General features: G+C 32.8%; 1 protein-coding gene across 3 annotated transcripts in view; it reads left to right on the top strand.

Moving 5' to 3' along the window:
• Positions 1 to 8,760: 8,760 nt before the first annotated feature.
• LOC111614511 (ribonuclease 3-like) overlaps positions 8,761 to 24,986 on the top strand; it is a 25,113-nt gene continuing 8,887 nt past the window's right edge. Inside the window, exons 1-8 of one of the 3 annotated variants that reach the window (XM_023355884.1) lie at positions 8,761 to 9,069; positions 14,101 to 14,349; positions 14,461 to 14,506; positions 14,902 to 15,259; positions 16,031 to 16,118; positions 20,018 to 20,467; positions 21,217 to 21,403; positions 21,470 to 21,623. In XM_023355884.1, coding sequence (XP_023211652.1) covers positions 14,929 to 15,259; positions 16,031 to 16,118; positions 20,018 to 20,467; positions 21,217 to 21,403; positions 21,470 to 21,623 — 1,210 coding nt within the window. In that variant the 5' untranslated portion in view covers positions 8,761 to 9,069; positions 14,101 to 14,349; positions 14,461 to 14,506; positions 14,902 to 14,928. The remainder of the gene's footprint in view (positions 9,070 to 14,100; positions 14,350 to 14,460; positions 14,507 to 14,901; positions 15,260 to 16,030; positions 16,119 to 20,017; positions 20,468 to 21,216; positions 21,404 to 21,469; positions 21,624 to 24,986) is intronic. The other 2 variants (XM_023355883.1, XM_023355882.1) reach the window with 2 other exon arrangements.

A 24,986-nucleotide genomic window follows, 5' to 3' on the forward strand; every position in this document is an offset into this window, starting at 1 on the left:
TTTTAACATTATACAAGAATTGTACACGTTTTTTTCTACATCCCCTTAAAGATGGAACATACTAAATCGTAATATCACTGGTTTAACATCGAAATCCGCGAGTAATATAAAATCGGAGAGCGGAATAAAAATATCAAATAGTTTAACGGAATTTTTTAAACTCCTGTCAACTATACAGAACTATCATAAAAACATAACAGTAAATTCTTATCGGTTGGGTTAAGTTATAAATCTATTCGTTATTCACGTAATCGAAATATCTAGTGGGCAGGCGGCTAACAGCCCAGAACCGGTCCTTGATAGAATTGGAATCTGGCTTTTCGTAATCTGAAAATACAGGAGATTCCACTTCGCCACTAATATTCTAATATACAATAGCAATTTTTTTTTCGACGTGTAGTATAGAAATTTGTAATAAGATACATAATGCGGTTATAATAAAATATTGTGCGATTATTTTCATATAATTAAAATTAATATGTATTTATTTTTTATAAAATACAAGGGAAGCGGCGCTTCCACCGCTTCTAATGACGGCACGCCACTGGAGTTTGGTTATTTCAGCCTAAAATTGTCATGTTTATCGCGATACTTGGATGGACGAAATGACACGATTTCATTGGTCAAGTAGACACCATTTGAAAGTACATCTTAAATTTTTTTCAGATATCATTTTTTCCTAATGTTAACTCTAAGAAATTGTGCCATTCGCAGCCGAATAACAAACGGTAATCTGCCAACCAAATTTGGCGAAAGACAGACCAAATATTTAAACTCAGCATCCTCGAAAACTGCTTAAAACATATTTTGTGTAGGCCAGTAACCTCGTATTATGTAATTTTCCTATTCGAATGCGACCATCCGCCGCGCCAACCCGATAGAAAGAAGGGATTGTTGCGTAAGGGGTTGAAGTAATTCGATCAGAAGTAGTCGTTGACCTCCCGGGAGAGAAGGTGGTCAACGACACTACTAATCAGAGGCGTAGCTACCATGGAACAGTTGGAGCAAACTGTTCCAAGCGCACGAATCACGAGGGCGTCAAGTTAGAAAGGGAAAATAAAAACATTTGTAAAAAATTTTTGGATTTAATAATTAATCAATTAACTATTAGATTTGAATCCGTTGGACAATTGTGTACAGTTTTCAAGTGCTTATCGCCTGCATATCTTGTCGCGTCAACTGATAAAAATATTCTGGAACAATCAGAATTGTTACAATCGGCATAGTCCTTCGACATTCGTCTAGTTTTGGACCTCAACTGCTTCGATTTAAAATGTGTTTTTATAGTCAGGTAAAAGAAATTACTTCTATAAGACAAGTTGCTGAACTACTTTTATTTCACACCGCAGCCTCAAATAGGTTCTCCGATATTATTGCAGCATGCCTCATTTTTTTTTTTTTTTAACTTTACGGGCGAGGACAACGACAGCAGGACGAAGTTTTTCAAAATTAAAATAATCAAAACTTATTTAAGAAGCAGCATGTCATAACACCATCTTAACTCTGATTACTATATCCGGGGACGGATCTACATAGAGACTAATAGGTCTTAAAATTTAAATTAAAGCAATTGAAAGTGTGGATAAAGTACTTGTTGTCTGTCTTAGTAGAGATATAAATAATGTTATATTATATATAATACTATATTTCATTTGTAGGCATTTTTATGCATGAAATACAGCTAAAAAAGGTAAGAAAAAAGGCTTTGTTTTAGGGATCATTAACGGATTAACATATATTATATTGTTTTCTTATGGGAAAATTTGTTTCGGTTTGAGAATAAATCGGTTTTCGAACAACTTTTAGGAAGGAATTAAGTTCGAAATTCAAGGTTTGACTGTACACAGTTAACAGTTAAGATTTGAATATGGTTAGAATATTTATATTAGAACTGTCTAAATCAGAATAAACTAAGTTTAAACGTAGAATGAAAAATATACTAGATTAAATTATGCAGAACCAAAAATGTTTAATGTATATAATTTGTTATATATAAATAAATAAAAGCCACAGTCTTTCGTGAAATAAATATCATTAAAGATGTTTGCAACTAAACCTAGTAAAGACCTTGTACAATGTATTGTACAAATGCAGCAAACAAGACTTCGTGTGCAAATCTTTTACGTAACACACAAGTTTTAACACAGGTACAGTACATTTCTGTAAGTAAATTCTAAGCTAACTTATAATTTTTTTCTTTTTTAGCTTTAATAAATTATTTTCTTTAATATAATTTTTTCATCAAGAAATGATATAATATTTTCAATTACAGAGAATGTATATTGGATGAAAAATTCACGTCACATGATTCATAAAAGTAAATATAACTAACTAGTTTATATTTACAGAGTATCTATTGAAATGATTCCAATAGATACTCTGTAAATACACCCCAAAAATAATTATTTTTGGGATAATATTTACAACTGGAAATGACTTACAATTGTGTATTTTGTATCTGTCCACTGCTTTTACATTTTAAAATTAATTTAGTCTGAATTGTCATCTGGCAGATGACGACACTCTTTGCATTATTTAAGAGTTATGTGTGTACTAGTATACCTTGAAATGTATCAGTTTCTTATCTAAAATTAAACCAATAACAGCGTACAAATATAAAATTGACTATAATACAGTTAAAATAAACAACAATATGATAAATTTATAAGTCATGTTTAAGAAAAGTGTTCAGAATTATGCTAATAATTCATATAATATATAAGTATGTAGACTAACAGAAGAAAACAATATTAACTAACTTTTTAACTAACTTTTTTGTATATTGTAGGTAAAATTACTTTGAATGAGTATAAAGTTATAAAATAAAAAAACTGAAATTTCCAGGAAGCATTTTATTTATTACAATTTGTCCTTTTTTTTTAAGTTACGTTTATTATATAATTATACTATTAAATTGNTTTAAATTATTTTGAGTTGATATTAAAATTTGGAAAAGGGGGATCTCTAGATCGGTAAAATAGGCGAATTTCCTTCTACAACTTCGGTTGTTGTTCGGGATACAGTTAAGGTTTTAACAAAGTTCGAGCGAATACATAATTAGCAATAGTTGAATAAAAAATAGTTGAAATAAAGTGATTAAACAAAAATTATTACAAATATCGTAAATAAGAATGCATATATAGAAATCTTTTTTGGAGGGGGAAATGGTCTTCACAATTTGAAATCGATCGAACTCACGATGAAATGCTCGTATACACTCGCGCCATCTATCGCAGGATAAATATACTATGCCAGAAACCTTCGCGGGAGTGTATTAAAACACTTCCCAAAGTTTCATGGCAATCGGATAAACGGTGTAGTAATGCATGAAGGACATACAGACAGACAACAGGCATACATTCATTTTTATATATATAGATTTGTAATAACAAAAAATGGATCCCTATTGGACTCAATAAGCCCAAGGCCCCGAAAAACCTAGATCCGCCCCTGACTTTTTCAATTGAAAAAACAATAGCGTGTCAACTTGATCTGAAGAAAGTGATTGGCCGATTTGCAAACGAAAAAGAGAGAAAACAATTTTGAAGTTTGTTTTTATGTACAGTATTATTATTTATTATGAAATTAAACTTGCTTACATTCTGTCAATACAGTATATATAGGCCTAATATGTAGTAAGTATTATTAGGGATAAAGAATTATATTTTGTTTTATTATTATATTTATAATTGTACTACCGTGTTTCCCCGAAAATAAGACAGTGTCTTATATTAATTTTTGCTCTGAAAAGTGCGCTAGGTCTTATTTTCAGGGAATGTCTTATTTTTCCCAGGAAGAAGAATTCACATTTATTAATGAACAAAAATATTCCCAAGTCGAACTTAGACGAGAGTGACGTACATCCGGTGTGTCGAACTGTCGCCTTTTTTATAGCATCAACATTGGACTCGATGACCAATTAGTGCTTACTGAACCGTAGCACTATGCAAATGTCATGTGGCGTGATTCCCGGCCGACCAATTAGCCATCACCAGCCGTAACGTTATGCAAATCTGTGATTCCCAAGCCATAGTCTTATGCAAATCATGCCGTGTGGCGTAATTGTCTGCTGACCAATCAGCTGTACTTTCAAAAAGCCAACGGCCACTTTCAACCATCTGTCGATGACCGTTAGGACTAAAAAAAACTTCGCTAGGTCTTACTTTCAGGGGAGGTCTTATATTTCACAATTCAGCAAAATCTGTGCTAGGTCTTATTTTCTGTGGATGTCTTATTTTCGGGGAAACACGGTAGCAGATGAGCTCGTCGTTGCTCGGGCAAAAAGTAACGATAACAGAGATTAAGGAAAACAGGCCCCTATTTAGGCGTTACAGACGTGGAGAAAACCTGAAAAATTCCACCTGGCCAACCCGTCCGAGCAAGGAGCGAACCCACGACCAAACTCTCAGTGTTCAGGATACGAAGACCATTTGGCCACTGGTGGGTACTTTGCAATAAAGTGAAGTTTCAATTGTCGCTTTTTTCTTTCCTTAAGCAAATGTAGGTAGCGAAAGATCGCATCCAAAACGCCTCGTTTCGCTTTTGCACTCCTTTCAAAACCTGGATCATTCGCTACAATTTGATCAACGATTTCGGTTATCTTACCAAACTTTCACTAAGGAAATCTGTAAAGAAATTTTTTGGGTTCTTCGTTTACAGAATCTCTATTTTCCAGTTCCACATGAATTCCATGTTCTGCCAGTTCTTGAAGGTCTTTGTTGGTAAGGCTCTCATCAGAAACCTGCTGTAACTCCTCAATATCCTGCTCATCTATATCTCCTAATCCCGATATATCGATTAGGTTAAGTTTGGTCAACGTAACGATATAGCGATAGCTCTTCTCGTTGGGAATTCTTGGATACCTTCGGCCATAACTTCTTCCACACTTTGTGCAATTCCTACATTTATCAGTTAATTTTTGCCAAGCAAAGTCGATATCTCCTATGGCATCCGTGATGTAATAATTTTTTCAAAATAGCACCAAACAAACATAGATTTAAAGAAAGTACATTTTTAAGTTTTTGCCATCTTTTGCTGATTGGCTTGTGTTCGCAAATAATCGTATTATATACGATTATTTGCGTAATAATCGTATATATACGAATCGTAAATCGTATATATACGAATCGTAAATAATAATCGTATTATATACGAATCAATTTTAAGCTTCGAGCAGACGGCGTTATATTGAATCAGCGTTAAGTGAGGCAGCGTTAAGCGGGGTCTTATCTAAATATACAAAACTAGCTGTTACCCGCGGCTTTGCCCGCGATGATTTTGCAAGCAAACCCTATTTATATTCAGTATTTCAACTACCATAGTAATTGTTATATAACACCTACCGCTGAGAGTGATGAGAATTGCAGAGAATCAAACGAACTATTTTCAATTTGATCAATTTTCTGGAAAGTTTACAATCGTTCTATAATCGAACCAATATGCAATAACAAATTCGAATTTAAAATGGTTTGAACATTTTTAAAATCGAAATAGATAAAAATATTTATAACAATGTCTGAAATGTTATCAATTTAATACACCTAGGTACTCAATGAAGACTAAACGTAGTTGAAAACAAAAAATCGCATCTAAAATAGTACAGTATAAGCCGTTCTTCCGGTCAATCCTTAATTCTCTCCCTCTCCCCCGCGATGGAATTTCGAAAAATCCACTCTTAGTGTGCGTTTTAATGACGTATCGTAACTGTGTAGACTGCATCTACAATAGTACAGTAGAAGCCGTTCTTCCAGATAAGCTTTAATACTCTCCCTCTCCCCCCGCGGGAGAATTTCAAAAAATCCCTTCTTAGTGTGCATTTCCATGGCGTACCCTACTAATATGCAGTTAAAAACAAAAAATCGCATCTAAAATAGTACAGTAAAAGCCGTTTTTTCGGTTAAGCCTTAATTCTCTCTCTCCCCCCCGCGGTGGAATTTCGAAAAATCCCTTCTTAGTGCGTGTTTTGGTTAAAGGTCACTGTCGTCCAACTAACCTTCCCTTCATTAACCCTGCCACTCCAATTCACTCCCCACACACCCACTTATGGCCAGAGGGCAACGACTGGACGTACGAAGATCTTGTTAATGGCCACCAATCCCGCCTTGCGACCTGTTCCACAGGGACCTATAATGTTCGCCCCAGTCAACCTTGGTGGATCAGCGAATGTAGGAGGAAGTTGGCCCGCAAACGCTACTTATACTACAAATTCACCAAAAATGTTAACGTGACGAACTGGATGGCTTACAAGCATGCCAAAGCTGCACTCCAACAAACCATTCTTGAGAGCAAGCGCGACTACTGGAAACGTATGGCCAACATTCAGCATTATAAAATCAACGCCTGGAAAATAATCCGCCAGCTACGCGCGACTTCCGCCTCCCCAGCGACTCACTTCGTCCTCAATATCAACGGAGACAATATAACAGATCCACACAGCCAAGCTGAAGCATTCGCACATCACTTTATTCCGCACTCGTTCGACATCACCCTAGACATCCGCCTCCCCCCATCGACAACGCCCCGACTGACCAGGTCGATTACAACTCGCCTTTCTCGATCCAGGAGTTGAACGTGGCCATCCGTAAGGCAAGGAACACAACCCCTGGTACAGACGGCATCCCCATGTCTGCCTTACATAAGGCCAGCCAACTCAACAGAACACATCTCCTAACTAGCTTCAATCATATCTGGACCACCGGCAAAATCCACCTCAACATGAAGAAAACTACTATCATCCCCATCAGCAAACCAAAAAAGGATCCGACAAATGTTGCGAACTACCGACCCATCGTCTTCACGTCTACAATCTGCAAGACCCTGGAGAGAATGATCCTCCAACGTTGGACCCGTCTAGCCATCACCAAAAAATGGTTTAATCACAAACACCTTAGTGGCCTTCCTGGCACAAGAGACCTTCTCACTCATCTCATGACCCGCATCCACAATCTACGTAACGCCAACCAACGTCTGAACGTCATCTCCTTAGACATATGCCACGCCTACGACTCCGTCAAGCACCACCTCCTTCTCCAAAAAGCCATACAGAAAGGCCTCAAAGGCAACTCCTTCCTATGGCTTCAAGACTTCCTCACCAATAGACTCAACACAGTGAAATGGAGAGGCCTCCTGTCCTCTGAGCATGTTCTCTGTAAAGGCATCCTACAAGGCAGTGTCATCTCCCCCTTTATCTTCGCCTTATTCATGCATGACATCTTCCGGCTGGAGAACCCACACACCCACATGTATGTCTACGCCGACGATATCACAGCCATCGTCCACGCCCACCCATTACAAAATCCTCGACTCCATTCAGACTCAGTACTTCAAATTATGCCTGGGTCTTCCCCTACAACCAAAAACATTGTTACCCTCCGGGCAGCCAAAAGGACAATGATCGAACTGCGCTTCCAAAAGGTCATCATCAACCAGTACACCACGTACAGTACCTAAAAAAAACAAACGATGACCGTCTTTTCCACGAGATACTACAACATATTCACCACCCAGACGGCGCTGCCCTGGTCAAGATTCCGCTCAACCATTTCACCCGCAACTGGATCTCCCGCCACAACATCACCACCTTACTCGACAATCTCCCCCCCCGCACAACTCCCGCCTTCACACTCTCCACCGTATATCTCTCGATGACTACGACTTACAGTGCACAACAACCCTAACGACAGCATCCGTCTCTTGTTTGGGAACTGGCGCAGCCATCATCCTTTCCTCACCTCCATTGCCACCGACGGTTCCAAATCATCCCACAGAGTTTCAGCTGCATACATCGACGACACTCACAACGTCACTGCCCACTACACCCTCCACCCTGACTCCTCCATCTTCACGGCCGAGGGTTATGCCATCCTGCAGGCAATCTCTTATGCCTCTACTACCTCTTGTGACAATGCTGTCATCTGCACAGATTCCAAATCGACTCTCACTGCCTTGACTAACTATAATGTCAACTCCCCTACCATCATTCATAGCATTCACGAATGTCTCCACATCCACTACTGCCAAGGCAAACACTTACACCTTGTTTGGACACCGGCCCACCTAGGCATCGATATCAACGAAAAAGTCGACGCCCTCGCCGAAAGTAATCCGCCAACTTCTGTTAACTCCAACTATATCACACCTGAAGACCTCCATGGGGCCCTTCTCCTCGATCACCAGCAGAACATGGAAGACGTCTGGAACCACTATCATAATCGCTACAATTACCCCTGGCTAAACGACTACTCTCATACCAGCATACCCTCCATCATCGATCGAAGCATAAACGTCCTTGTTAATCGCGCCAGAACTAACTCTCTGCTTGCAAACCACTTTCTCTTCACCCGGAAAATTAAAAAAAACGGATAAATGCAGCACATGTCCCGACCAGATCGACACATCCTCGCACCGCATCGACTACTGTCCCAATTTCGACAATATCCGGCAAAAAATTCTAAACGACCATCCTCTCAGCACACCAAATAACGCCAAGATCTCCAATTACCTTAACCTCTCTCCTCCCGCCACCTGTCAGGAGGCCTTTAAAGAGTACAGGTAACCCCCGTATAACACGGCACTTCTATAGCACGGATTCGCTCTAACACGGTTCGAGAATTGGTACCATCCCCCGTATAACACGGCACTTCTATAGCACGGATTCGCTCTAACAATTTTTTGGAACGTAACTACCGTGTTATACGGGGGTTACCTGTACTCCAAAATGTTCCGCTACTAGTGGGCGCCGCCACCTCCGCTTCCAACAATAATCACCTACTAGTTATTGCCTGTCTTCACCGCTAGAGGACGGCTAGCCAGCAAACAAACGTCGATAGGACTCTAAAGCCTCGTAGCAGGCGTCCAACTTTCCACATTAAGAAGAAGATTTTGTATTTAGTAAACACTCGCTATGATGAATTAGTAGCGGAGAAAGAGCCTAATGAGTGCTAGACTCTCCATATAAAAATAGAAGAAGATGATATTAGTAGAATCAATAACAAATACGCTTCGTTGATTTTCGGAATACGCTCTACCATGCATTTTCCTACTAGAAACAACTTTTAGTGTTAAATTAAGGTAGAGTTTATTGAAATATTCATATATACATCATTTATATATACAGTATAATATATGGGCACGATTTTGTTTATATTTATAAACAAAATCGTGCCCTTTTATATCTAATATAATATAATGCCATATTTATATATAAATCTTAATTTTTTTAACATTTTAATTGATAATTTCTTTGCGAATTTTATTACCTGTTATTTTTTGGCACGTGTTTATTTCAAGACTATTCGATTAACACCGTCGATTAATACGAAATTGATTAGTTTACACGAAAAGTTCCAGTAGAAGTTACATTTCAGGTACTTTGTTGTATACATACTGAAATTTACGATCTAAAAGTAATCTTCTAAATATCAGTTTGTTAATGGGTGCATCCAGCAAAAAAAAAAAAATTGCAACACTAGCTCAGCACTGTTTGGTTCCTTAATTGACAGATGTCATAGTAGTGATCCAGAATTCAGAAACATATATGTTAAACATTTAACTTATACTGCAGTTTCTTACTTTGTACATTTCTGTGTTTGTAATTCTTTTATTCTTCCAAACTTATGATTATATTGAAGGTCAAATTGTTTGTCAAATTTTAAATTTAAACTTGCATTTTTACTTGTTTTTAAACATGATGAGTGAAATGAAAAAAATGTGTTGTGCTAAAGTGCTTTAATACAGCTGCTTGAATGATGGAGGACTGTTTCGAGAAAGTGTGTGATATCTTACGTGATGTCTTATGATGCCATTCAATCATGTAAGACCATACTTGCCAACCTTTATAATAGGGAATAGATGGGATGTTGATAGAAAAATGCTGATTTTTGAATAAAAACACTGAAGCATAAAAAAGCAAAAAAGTTCTTTATAAACACTGATATTGTATGATACTTATATTAAATACCTTTAATTAAATTAATAAACAAAATTTAATGTTATCTCTGCATATGATATCTTATAAAGCTATTGCCATAAATGCTGTCAAGAGTAAGCTTTATACTTTTAAATGTCATAATTTAAAAAAGTGTCAAATATTTTTTGGGACGTATTGCAAATCTGCATCTAGATTTATAATGTATTCCATCTTCATGTGTCATGAATCTTGATATTGCATGATGAGTGCCTCCTGTTATATGCCTTTGTGTGATGTTTTACTTTGTAAATAATTTCTTTTGTTATGGTACAATGTACTTATGACAGTTGCTATCAGTCAGCTTATTGACATTCACTACAATTATTAAGGACAACAATTTTTTTGGTTATTTCTATCCTTGTCTATTTCTTGCCATACTGAATATCTTTTCTTTCTGCCACACATAAAGCATTGGCATCATGATTAGTGTAATAATATCATATTGAAATCATTTGAGTTTGAATTAATATACCATTCAGATGTTGAATTTAAATTTTAATGTTCAAACATTGTATCAAATCAAAAATGACAACGATTTCAATGAGAAAATTATGCTCAGTATTATATGAAATATTTTTTTTTTTTTGATTCTGATGAAACCGTGTTGTTGTTATTAAGCTGATTCTTTGCAGACACACTAAGGTGACATATATCAACACTTGGCAACTTATTGACTATTTATTGTAAAAGGCGTCCCAACTGAATAAATAGTCAATAAGTTGCCAAGTGTTGATATATGTCACCTTAGTGTGTCTGCAAAGAATCATGAAATATTTTCTTTCAGTCTTTTACTTTTAAGTTCTGTCCAGTACTTTATTGTAACATATCTGGACAGACTTCCTGCAAAAAATGTTTGGGTCTAATTACAGATCTTTCAGAGCAGTAAGTTGATGCTGTAACAGTTTTGGCTGTCTGGTTGTCTTCCATAAGATTAATCAAAAGGACTTCTGCAAAAGAATATTGAATCTATCAGACTATGCTAAATAATTTTCTTTCAGTGAAAGAATAATTTTCTTTAGGTATGTGCAAGACTGAAAAGAAAACAGCTGCATAATTTGAAACTTGAAGACCTCAAAGTTCTCATTCATTGATTGAAATGTACAAGATCTCAAAATTTTTCTGTTTCTGATGCTATTCTACAAGAGAAAGGTATTGAAATAGTTAAAGAACTAAATGTATGTTAGAAAATTTTAGAGAATAATGGATGGACTAAATGGTTTAAAAAGATGCATGATCTCTTCTTTGAAAAAGTCAGTAGTGAACAGTTGCTGCTGATAATGATGTAATTGAGAACTGCAGAAAATCAGACTGAAGGATACTTTGACTCAGTCAGAATCTGATATGCTTAATTTGAAGAAGAGGGGATTATTCTATCATCTTTTACACAATAAAATTATAACATTTAAACATGAAAATGTGCTGGAAAAAAGCATAACAAACAATATTTAATGATTTTGCATGGTGCAAATATGAATGGCATGGAAAAATTAAAGTCAAAGTGATTGAAAAGAGCAGAATTCCAAGATGTTTCAGAAATGTTAAGTTTCTACCACATCATATGAAGCTAATTCAAATTTCTGGATATCTTCAACAATTTGGGAGAAGCATATTTAGAAATTAAATAAAGAATTTTGACATCAGAAAAGAAAAATATATTATCACACACAAAACCTTTTTTCAACAGTGTTGTATTTGATAAATATCTTTTATTTTCAATAATTGTACTACCTCCACACAATTGAAAAACCTAAAAACTAATGAATTAATATCGCTCCCTGTGGATATGAAATTACTATTGCAATCTTTTATAGTTATTTAAATTTCATGCATGTATTTGTTGGATTAAAATTTAAAAAAGAATTTTAAATAAAATTTAAAAAATATGTATTTTTATATAATATGATTATAATTTTTAGTACATATAACTACGAGGGCTGTTCGAACAGTTCGCGACCTTGCCTATATGCAGCGCTGCGATCAATTTAATTTTTGGCGGGAATAATTCAGCCATCCTTGCTAAAGATACGATACCAATTTCTGCTTGATTTGTCGTAAAGTTTTGCCACGACAACTTAGCAGATAGTCAATATGCACATGCTTTGTCAAAAATGGAGAAGACGGAGACTCGTGCGGTCATAAAATACCTGACGAAGAAAGGGTTGACCGCATCTGAAATCAAAGCTGACATGGATGAAGTTTTGGGAGAATCTGCTCCTTCGTAAACCACTGAAAAAATGGACAGCCCTTTTTAAATCTGGCAGAGAGAGTGTGAAACATGACCCTCGCAGCGGATGGCCGTCAACTGCTGTCACTGAAAAAAATATCGACAAAGTTTACGATTTGGTGTTAGCAGATCGCCGTTTGAAAACGCGTGAGATAGCTGAAACAACAGGCATCTCTGTCGACCGAGTGCACCACATCTAACCGAAAATTTGGGTATGACGAAGGTCTCAGCAAGTTGGGTGCCGCATCTGCTGACCGCTGAGCAAAGACGTGTTTGCACTTTGATGTCAAAGAAGTGTTTGGACTTCTACAAGAAAAACCCACGGGATTTCTTGCATCGGTTTGTGACTACTGACGAAACGTGGATCCATTACTACACTCCTGAAACAAAAGAACAGTCGAAGCAATGGAAACACCACAGTTCGCCAACACCAAAGAAGGCAAAAACAGTTCCATCAGCGGGGAAAGTGATGGCCTCAGTTTTTTGGGGATGCTAAAGGAATCATCTTTATTGACTACCTAGAAAGAGGAAAGACCATCAATGCTGTCTATTACTGTATACTTTTGGAAAACTGAAGAAAGAAATCGAAGAGGCCACACTTGAAGAAGAAGGTTCTGTTTCACCACGATAATGTCAGAATCACTGAACAAAAAATAAACGAACTTAACTTCCAATTAGTTCCACATTCACCGTACTCACCTGATTTGGCCCCCAGTGACTTCCACCTTTTTCCAAATTTAAAATAATTCTTGGTTGGAAAGAGATTCCACTCAAGTGACAAAGTCATCTCTGAAGTATTGTTTTACTTACTATGTTTTGTTTTTGTTGTGATTTTACTTTCCCAGCTGTTATGTATACATAACAAGGGAAAGTATTGGAGTCAGGTCAAATTTGACTCTCTGAGCTTTTACAAATCTCCATGTTTTGAGACACCTTGAGCCCAAAAAAGTAAAAAAAAAAAAGGGCAAAAAGATTCCTTGTGTATGGTGTCTATTTTGTTTAATATCTCAAGATTGTGTTTAGATTAAGAAACAAAATTTGGCTTGGTAGATTGTGTGTAAGGGGATTGATGCTATTAAATTTTGGTGATGAAAGGTAGTGGGGGAGGGGAGATAGAGGGTGGTCGTGTGTCATATCTTGTGTGGAGTTAGGCTCAAAGATGTTACTTGTTAGCATTTACACATCCTTAGAAAACTCATCTCTACCCTCAAAATTAAGTTTTTTGCTATTTTATAATTGAAACTACAAGGTGAACCAAAGTAGGTGGAATAGGGTTACACTATAACAATGGTGTATATTTAACTTGGTTATGGTTATGATTGAAAAATTACATCAGAGATGCATTTCAAGAAATTAATACACAAAGATACTTGTGCAAAAATGTTTGTTAAAGTGTGAAACTGTAAAATATAGACTTCAAATCTGTGTAAATAAAATTGTGTTGTGTTAGTAAATATAATTGTATATTTAATCTGAATAAATGTTATCATTTACTGCCATCTACTTTTGGTTCATCCTGTATATACGGTTTTTATAACAAAATCTTATAATAGATAGTGCCACATATAATTTTATTTATTTTTGATGATTAATAATTAAAAAGTGATTTTTAAAATAAATTCTCATAACAGTCAGAGAAATTACACAACTTGTTGCTAGAGTTTTTTTGATTCTGGTCTCAAACTTTTTCTAGGACTGTATATTATGTTTTACTTCTTAATGAACATGGAACATTTTTTTTTTTTTGTAAAGTATATTCAATGAACATCAGCTGCATTCTTATTCTGGAAAACACTATAGTTCATTTTTTAAATTAGAAAAATAGACTAGTATTTTAGATAATTTTACATAGTGATATAGGTTAGAGCTTCAAGATAAAGGCTGACTCCATCATTTGATTTTGTTTTAGTGATTTTTTGAAAAGAAAAATATGTTTTGAAAGGATGTTATGAAAATGATGTTTTTAAAGGAAAAATATGAAGATCCTGTGAAGTTTTGTTCAGGTTTAATTTTATTTTGCAATATGATACTTGAATAGCTTTAAATGCCATTAAAAATGTAATCGATTCTACCTGTTTTATTCACCTGAATAAGAACTAAATTCGAAAACGTTTGTGAAAATATTTTGAAATAAACACTGTTTTGGTTTACAGCTGAAGTAAGTCGAAAATGTAATATGTTGAGCTAAACTTTCATAATATCATAACATTAAATTTTTAATTGAAAATTATAAAACTATCAAGCCAATCAAATATTTTATTCCTTTTAGATATTTACAGACCACTAAGAAGAGAGAATGTATAATTATTACACAAGTAAGACCAAATGCTACTGAAATTATTTGAAATAAAGTTAATTATTAAAATGATTAACACACCTCTCAAAACTTCATTAGGTTCAGTGACAGATTTCAAGCATTAACAAATGTTTTTGGGCTTCTTTTGAGTCCTTCAGGTTTTCTGTATTCTATGAATGTAATACATATAGAAAAACCTAACTGAATTTAACTTTCTATGTTACTAACAAACTATATTGGAGTTGAACATAATTTTCTTACTTTAACACAATGATTTAAATTTTAGTTTGAATTCAAATATTTTAAATTTGAAAACTTAAATTTTGTTTTTTAGAATTATTATTAACAATTATAGAACAGTAATAAAATATATTTTGGTGACAACTAATTAATCCTGTTTTTAATATATTACAGTTATTTTAAAGTTTAAATAAAAATTTAATGGCATACAGACCCCAAGGATCATGTCATCAAAATTCCAGAATGCCATTAGTGAGACCAATGGAGTCTTGTCCAAGTACCAGAAATTATGCTCCTATTATGTATGGTTCCCCACATAATTGGAATGTTGCTTGTCATCAATTTCCAGTTCCAATACCTGCACCTTCTGTGCAGACTAACATACCAAGTAGATCAATGAATTCAAGAATGATATCTCCTATTTCTAATAATCAGCCATATTGGCAAAACAGTAATATAAATTATGATGCAAATTCTCCTTGTTGGCCTTATCAACAACCATATAATTATTCTAATGTTGGTTCTATTCCAGGTAAATTTTCAAGTTTTTATTTTAGTTTGTTCTTTTATTAGTTATGTTTTTAATGTCTCCTAAAAGACTATTTTAATCAAAAAGTTCCATTTCAGGGCATCATGTTCACTCCCTGTGTAATCTTACATGGGTATTGTGGTATAGCATTAACTATAGAATATGATAATTGCTTTGAAGTACAGTTGTTGTTATTGTTGGTGGTGATGGTGATTGTTAAATTTTTGTTTGGTTACTGATTTCAAACAGATTCTAAACAGATACAATTTCTGTCAGATGAAGATTTCAGCTGTGCAGAGATTTGCCAATAGATGATTGCAATTTACAGAGATATTTGTGTGTCAAAAATGAGGACACGGTCATTACAGAGATGCACACACAAGCATCTGTAAATTGTGATTATCCTTCAGCCAACAGAAACTGTATAACTGCTCTTTGGTCTTCTTTGGATGGATTTGGAATCTATTGCGCCATCATTAAACTATGGTTTCATTTGGACAGATATGGTACCTAGTGTGGAATCTATAACCAAAAAATTAACAATTACTTCTACCATCTATGACAATTGTACTTCAAAGCAATTTTCATACCTTTAGTTACTATTACGTTACAATACCAATGTACAGATCACACACAGTGTGAATACAATGCCACAAATAGAAACTTTTTGACTTCACCATATATTATTCTAGGAAGTAAGATTGCATCTTGATTCTAATCAATATAAATATTATAGTTAAAAATTTAATTAATAAATTTTAAATTTTTTTGCAGTTGTTGGAGCTGGAAATGCTCATTTAGATAATTATTCAAGATATCCATCTCCTTCACCATCACCATCTGTTATCAGGAAGACAGCTGGGTAAATATAATTAATTATAATTAATTTTCATGATTATGACTGATGACTGTTATATTGATTTGTTTTTGATGTACTTTATTTTTTATTGCTTTAATTTTGTTTACATAATTTATTTATTAATTCTACAAAATTAATGATAGTTATGAAAAAATCTTGGTGAATATACGGGCATCTACATGCATTATTAGGCACTCTCTTGTACCTAATTGAATAAGAATAATCATTTTAGTTATTAATGAGATTATTAATGTCTTCAGATCTTGATAATTTGGCATCAAAAACTAGTATCTTTCAAATATATGATTTGGGAAACATTAAATTTTATATTTGAACTCATTATAATCTTTCAAAAATGACAGGAATGCCATTGATTCTAAGACAATGACATTTTAGAATTGAAAAAAAATACAGTATATTTTAAATAGTAATGGATTTATTTTTTCAAAAAATTTTAACAAATGTTTAGGTTGTTCTGTGAATCTTAGCCAAATGTATACAGTATACTGGCTTTATACAGATTCTTGATTTAGCAACTCATTATGATATCAATAGAAAAGGCCCTGGTCAATCTCTCATAAGATCTGTTTGACTATTAATATACAGTGGAACCTTGGTATACGATCTTAATCTGTTTCTGAAGTTTGGACTTATACTGAACAGGACATATACCAAACTAACCTTTCCCATAAGAAGTAATGTAAAAATGATTAATCTGTTCTCATGTAAAAAAAAATGGCTGGCTTTAAATACCTTGCTTTCCTGGCTAGTTCCTGCTTGATTTTTCATGAGATCAGCATGTATCTTTTTAGCTTTCTCGCAAATAATTGCTTCTGATATGCTGTCACTAGCACACTGTTTTTCAGTTATCCAAAGCAAAAGCAATTTCTCTAATGTTCATGATCTAATGTTTAGAAATTGATTTAACCCCTTTTGAAATGTTAGCAGATTTAATAATGTCTTTATTTTTTACGATTGCCAATATTGTCATTCATGGAATACGGTATGCAGCAGTTAAATCTTGAACACGCATGCCACCTTCATATTTCTCAACAATCTCTCTTTTTTAATTCCATTGTTATTCTAATCAGTTTTTTATTTTTCTGTTGCTTTTCATTTGCCATTTTGCAATTCATGATTAATAAAAATAATAAAATTGTACTTACAAATTAAAATCAGAAGAAATTTAACAAAGTTATAAACCATGGCACCGCGAATGTCTAGTCTGGTCTAGTACACCAATAGTGTTACTTGTTCATAGATGGCGTATATAATTGAATTAAGTTGTATACCGAACAAAAGTTGTATACTGAGCAAAATTTGTTTCATCCAAACAGGATGTATTCCGAATTGGACGTATTCTAAAGTAGTCGTATACTGAGGTACCACTGTAATTATAATGCCTCTATAAATGGCTAGAATCTCAATTACTTTTGAACATTGAATCAACAAACATGAAAGTAAAAACAAATCATTCTCTTAGGTGAAAATATTCTTTAACATTTAAAAAAGTTTTAATTGAAATTGCATATATTGTACATAAAAATACTATATAAATAAATATGATATTAATAATGAATTAAATGAAAAAAATTACAATATATGAATTTGAAAAACCATTATAATTTCTCTCAAGACATGATAATTCCCATAATAAAGCACATGCACATTTGTGGTATATAGTAACTGTCACTTGATTGCTTGAGTTTTTGTCTTTCTGATGAATTATTATAAACAAATTTACATATAGTGGAACCTTGCTTAACGAGCATCTCACATAACAAGCAAAACAAATTGTAAAAAAATGACTTACTTAACAAGCGACATTTTGCATAACAAGTGATGAGGAGAGGGGATGTCCCAGATTGTGTGCATGCTCCATCAATCTGTGTTTAGCACTCATTTTGCTAGCATCTTAGTGTTGGCAAATCACATCTAAATTCAAAATTTCCAGCAAATGAAAGTCAAAAACACATATCGAACGTTTTCGGCCACTAAATTTATCAGCCTTCCTCGGGAAATATCAACTGGAAAAACCATTCTATAAATAGAACTTAGCTGCCTTTTAAATTTTTTAAAAGAATGAAAACAGCTGTGACGTATTGTGTATGACATATATTATGAGTCTAGATAGCATTTCCACACTGATGATACAGGAATGACATCCGTGTTGATGCAGTTTCCATTCATGCTCGCCTTGTAGATCTCTATTGCTTCTACAATTTTTATATTTTGCCTGTTGAAAACCTTGTGTATTAGTTTGGCCTGGTCCCAACGGGAAAATCCTCAGATCGCTGGCATACCGTGCTAAAGCCGTACTGATGTTACCTTTTAACACGTCATATTTGTGACCAGACTAAAAGATCACAAATCATCAACACGGATGTCATTCCTGTATCATCAGCGTGGAAACGCTATCTAGATTCATAATATACATCATACACGATACATCACAGCCGTTTTCGTTCTTTTAAAAAATTTAAAAGGCAGCTAAGTTCTATTTATAGAATGGTTTTTCCAGTTGATATTTCCTGAGGAAGGCTGATAAATTTAGTGGCCGAAAATGTTCAATATGTGTTTTTGACTTTTATTTGCTGGAAATTTTGAATTTAGGTGTGATTTGTGAATATTACAGTTCCAGTTTATGGTGAGGTTGTATTTAATCTTAGGTGTTGCTTGTGATCAAACATTTTTCCAAACTTGTGTTCACACATATTACATATAAACATCAACAACCATTGCTCATTATATAATAAACATGCCAAATGATATGCCAAATTCTTGGCCTATATAAAGGCTATAATTAAATATTAGAAATTAATTAATTTGACTAGAGGTAGGCAGTTATGGTTATGCTGCCATCTCATATTAAATTTAATGACCAATTCCAAATTAAATTTTAAAAATGTCTAAATTAAAANACTAGAGGTAGACAGTTATGCTGCCATCTCATATTAAATTTAATGACCAATTCCAACTTAAATTTTAGAAATATCTAAATTAAAAGTTAATTATTTATAATTATTAAATTTAATAGCCCAAGAATTTATATCAAACAATACGTTTGGCATGTTTATCAGATACATTATCTGCAAATCAAATTCACATTTCAGGTTGGTTCATTCCATGCTAGATGAAAAGATGATGATGATTCACGCTCCTTAACAATGTATATTTAATAAACATTATACATAAAATATTTGAGTATTTTTTTTGGCATGGAACCCATTATCATATTTCACATTAATTTATATGGGAAAATCTGTTTTGCTTAACGAGTGTTTTGCATTACAAGTAAGATTCTGGAACGAATTATGCTCGTTAAGCGAGGTTCCATTGTACTGATATTTTTCTCTACTGTTTAAACTAATTTTTAAAATGAAATAATAAATTTAAAGGATAGTTTTTAAAATTTTTCATATTATGTTATAATTTGATTATTGTTATATTTTCTGTCGTTATATAGCACAGAAAAGAGCATAAAAAATCTATTAGCCTTGACATGCAGCTAATAATAGGCAATCGTTATCAGCTATTATCATTAGTTTTAATGAGTGCTTTAAGTGTTAGATTTTTAATCATCATTTAATCACAATACAATAATTCAAATTGCTGGAATTACACTAGCTGTTGTTAGGTATCAGAAAACAATAATGAATTATATGTTAATTAATCATAATTATAATTATCAAATATTTATTATAAATTTTAAAATTGTTTTAACATGTCCTTTTAGTGTTAATCAATGAAGCCACAATTTCCTCTAATTGTATTTTTATTTACTTACTCTACTTAATGTTATCAGTTTAGGCAAGTTTAAAAGTGACTAGGACAAGTAGTTTACTCTATGTGTATATGTATATATAGCATATATCGATATATTTTTTTCCTTTCTTTTATAGTGCATATCCTCCTAATGTTGCTGTGCCTACAGTTAATAAATATCCAGATAAATGGAAAGATGCAGATAGTTGGTTTCCACCATTAAATGATAAAACAAAACAGGAAAATACAAAAATAGAACAGCATAAATTAGATCATGTAAATAAAGAAAAGAAAAGTCCAAAAGACAGTGTACAGCAAACTCCAAATAAAGCTCTTGATAAACATGAAAATTTGTCTGTGAGTAAAGATAGAGGTACAAGTGAAAGATATCGAAGTAGAGAAAGAAGGCATCAAAGTAGAAGTGTAGATAAATATAAAGCAAGAAGTAGAAGTAGGGATAGACAAAGTGGAAGATATAAAGAAAGGGATAGAAGCAGAGATAGGAAGCGAGATCATTCTGATCATAGAAGTTATAGAATGTGTGAATCTTACAGATCCAGAAGTAGAATTAAAGAGAAAAGTAGCAGGTATTTCTATAATTAAATTTGTTTAAGAATTAAAGTATAGAAATTAGAAAGTATAAGGATATTGCAATAAAATATGAACACACAGTTTATTTAGCAGCACACAAGACAATTTAATAAAAATTATTTTGAGATTTATTTCAATAAGTTTCATTACATAAAATGTTCTGAATAAATTTATAATTCTTCTGAATCTTCAACTAATAAATTGAATAATTCTTATATTTTTAAAGTTAAATATATTTTAAGTAAAAATTTATTGTAAATAATTATTTTTTTAATCTTTAAAAAAATATTTATATGATTAGAGAAGAAGTAGCAGGGGCAAATTCTCTGGTTTTGCTTAGTATGTGCTGCATGCTTAAGAGAAAGTTTTGTAAGGTACTAATTAATTTGAGATGATTGTTAAACAAAATGATTTTTACATGATTTAAACAACATGATTGTTAAACATGATTGTTAAGCAACATGACTGATGATTTTCATCATCAGTAGACTTTAAACATTTATTTTTTTTTTTATTAATTAATATGTACATTTGAAAAAATTCTGATTTATGGTTTTTACAGATTTAAAATAATTTTTAAATTAAAATATTTTAATATGTATTTTACTTATTTCACTAAAAATACAATAATTTCTTATTTTGCAGATTGTTTTAAATTAAAGAAATGGTTTTTATAATTACAATTAATGTTTTATTGAATTAATGAAAACGAAATAAAATAGTAACAAATATTTAATTATTTTAGCAAAAGTAAAGAATGTCATAAAATTCATCATTCCAAAAAACATAGAATTGAATCTGTTTCTACTGATGATGAGAGTTCTGATGATTCTTATGATGATGATATTATTCAAGATGATTCGCTTAAACCAGAGAGTAATGCTTGGATTCGGAGTTCTCCTGCAGAACTTTATTATCAAAAAAATAGCAAGGTAAAAAATATTGCATGTTATTGGCTCTACTTAAATATTTTGATTTCATTATTGTATTCTTCATAGGATGTAAAAATAACTGAAGGTACAGCAAAATTAAAAGTATTACAAGATCGCTTTAGACATGAGTTAGTGGAAAGAAGTTCAAGAGTTAAATCATTGAAAGTTACTTATGAACCACCGCCAAGAAAAATTTGCTTAAAACTTCCTAAACCACCAAGTAATGTGGATATTTTTATATTTGCTTATTACATAACAATATTTATAAAACATTTATTTACACTTGTAGTTTTTACATATTTATCTAAATAAATTTTTATATAACCCACTATAAATAAATAAAATTTTTCAGTTGTACTTATCACACATTTTTTTACATTATTATCTGTAAAGTTTTTTAATGTACAGTGAAATCCCATTAATACAAAGCTGAAGAGATGTAAAAATTGATACTTTGTATTAATGGGTTTTGCATTAAGCATATTTTATGAAAAATCAATAGTCATAAAATCCAATGGCAAATGCCAAATTTTCAACCAGTTATTTCACTATATTTTATTTATATATATTTAAAAATAAATAAATACATTTGTGTGTTGCTTCAAACATACATTTTATTGATATACAGTGTCTTGAAGAGAAACAATGCTCATTTTTCAACATTTGTTAGAGTTGATAGAATGATTATTAAAGCTCTTAATTAGCTTGCATTTTAGGTATTTTTTACTTGATAAAAACATAATTGAGTGGATATGGTAGGATGGATAGTGTTTATGTTACATGATTGTGATTAATTTGCCAGTATGAGATGCAAGCACTGGCGTAAAGTTCATAAAATATAAATTAGAATTTTTCTGCTTTGTTTATACTGTAATGTATAAATTATATTTTTGTGTTTTTGTGTAGTTTGGTTTTTTTATCATGTATCACAATATTCTACTCAACATGTAAAAATCTGGAATGTGCATTTTTAAAACTTCTTGTTTCAAAATTGGAACATTGTAAACCATCATGAAGTAAGTGGCTTTGTTTGTAAGTTGTAAAATTCAAGTATCTCCTGAAGAAGTCAATTAAAAAGACCAAAAATGTTAGAATAATAAACACTCACTGCATGATAAATTATTGTATATTGTGGTGTTCCCCATTGAAACTGCAAACTAGTCAAATAGTTACCTGAAATTTTCAGATTAGCATTTTAATTTAAAAACTTTAAAAATTTATTAACTAGACAGTGATGTATATAGTGTCCAATGTTTTCAAATTATTAAATTTATTGTGATTAATCTAAAGTTATATAAAAAAATGTTGAATGTGTTTTTTTGGAAATAGTGTGTTAAGTGCTACTTTTGAGAATATATGTAATAATCATTGAATATTCTATTCTATCATATATACCTGAACTGATCTGACATTTGAAATTCAAATTATTATTTGTTCAACTTATAAGATAATGAATCGTAAGCATATCGTCGTGTGAGTGATACTATCTGGAAACATTCAAACCCTTCATTGGTGGTTCATACTGAATAATTATCATTTGCAATTTATAATAATGAGAATGAAAGATTAAATCATTTAACAATAATTATTCCAGGAGATTAAAGAAATTTCAAACAAATGTTTAGTAACCAGTTCAAACTGGGAAAACTATAATACTAGGAAGAGTTTGGGATATTCTTCATGCAACACATTATTAGTGATCTTCTCTGGAACTGTATTAGACAGAAAAAAATGATGCTGGTACAAAAATTTCCATAATTGATAAGTCAGGTTAAAATGGAAAAGTGTTAACTAAAAGTGCATTAATCAAGACTATATTTGTTTTTATTTTAATATCATTCTAGGTTGTAATGTTATAGTAGCAAAGTACTACTGTATACATACACTTTGAAATTAATTATGGATTTTCCTTTTTTGGTATATATTTTCATTAACACCAATTAACAAATTTTTCTAGTAAATTCCAACTAATTTCTGTTAGCAGCTTTACAAATTCCTTGATTTCTGGATTACCATTCTTGAAAAGTATTTATCAGGAAACATACATATAGTAAGTACTTGAAAAATATTTACTAGAAGCATGTTTCATATATGCATGTTTTTATACTTCTAGACAGAAAAGAAAATGCCTTCTGTATAAAAAAAAATTATTGCAGAGAAAGCATCTTTTATACTTTTTAATTATTATTATATTATTATTTATGGGTTTAGTAGGTTATACTTGGTTGACCCCAGTGGCTGTGTACTATGCCAGACCAGAGTCAAGGCATAGTAACCAAAACAAGATAAAAATTAAATAAATTTGTCAGTGTGTCTGTCTGTAGTCAGGAATTTCCTAACAATATATATGTATTCAATATAATGGCCTTCTGTAGTGTGATGTATATGTTTCTTTTCAATTGTAATGTTCCCAGGTTTTTGTTTACTGTGTGTGGTATGACACCTGTAGAAGATAAGGCATCTGTGGAGGTACAATAAGCACCCTATCCATCCTCCATAGATGCCTTATTTCCTGGGCAAGTTCTGTGTACTTGCTGATTTTTGCAGTGCATGTGTTTTGTACATTGTGAGTGTTTGGAATAGATATGTCTATAATGTATGTGATTTTATTGTGTTTGTCAATAAGTGTGATGTCTGGTCTGTTGTGGTAAATTGTTTTATCTGTGATTACGGCTCTGTTGTAATACATTTTGTGCACGTCATTTTCCAATACTGTCTGTGGAATGTATTTGTAATATGGTTCATGGATGTCTAATAATTTGTGCTTCTTTGCAAGCTCTTTGTGTATTATATTTGTTACTTGATTATGTCTGTGCCAAGAGCTTGCACTGAGAAGTGATGTGTTGTATAGTTTCTGGGATGATGTGACATTTTTTGCATGTATCATTTGTGAGTGTTGTATCTTTGAGTATGTGTTTTGTAGTTTTTAGTATTTTTGACCTGATCCTATATGGCAACCATGAATCCTTTTGTCTGCCCAAAGAGGCATTCCCGATCTAACCAGCTATTTGATGCAGTTTTGTCAACAAAATCCTGGACCAGGTCATAAGGAGTGCCTTTTGAGCCCACGATTGCTTAATGGTGTCTATGCTTTTTATATGTTGTGAGTGTAAATTTAATGGTGTATTATTTGAACCTGCTAGAGTTACTGCTTTATGTAACTGTGATGTTTCTTGCTTTTTGTAGAAAAACTCTCTGTGTCTGTGTTTGTAGTGAAGGTTAACTATGTCGATCAAACCACATTCGCCACTCTTTACGTAGAAGGGTTAATCTTTCTGTGGCGGATTTAGGATGATGATGTTTATGCTTAGTAAGTGTTGTTCTTGTTTTCCTTTGGAGTTGTTCGAGATCTGTGTGAGTCTAATGTATAACTCCAAAAGAATATGTGAGTACTGGGACGACATACGTGTTTATTGCTTTAACTGTGTGTTTTGCATTTAACTGTGTTCTGAGGATAGCATTTAACCTACTTTGGTATTCTTCAATTAATCTTTGCTTTATTTGTGTATGTTCTGTTAGTTTGGCCTGTTGGAATCCTAAATACTTGTAGAACTCGCCCTCTTCCATGGATTCAATAACGTCT

This window comes from Centruroides sculpturatus, unplaced genomic scaffold, assembly GCF_000671375.1.
Source record: "Centruroides sculpturatus isolate CEXI.00-Female unplaced genomic scaffold, Cexi_2.0 scaffold1535, whole genome shotgun sequence".
NCBI lineage: Eukaryota > Metazoa > Arthropoda > Arachnida > Scorpiones > Buthidae > Centruroides > Centruroides sculpturatus.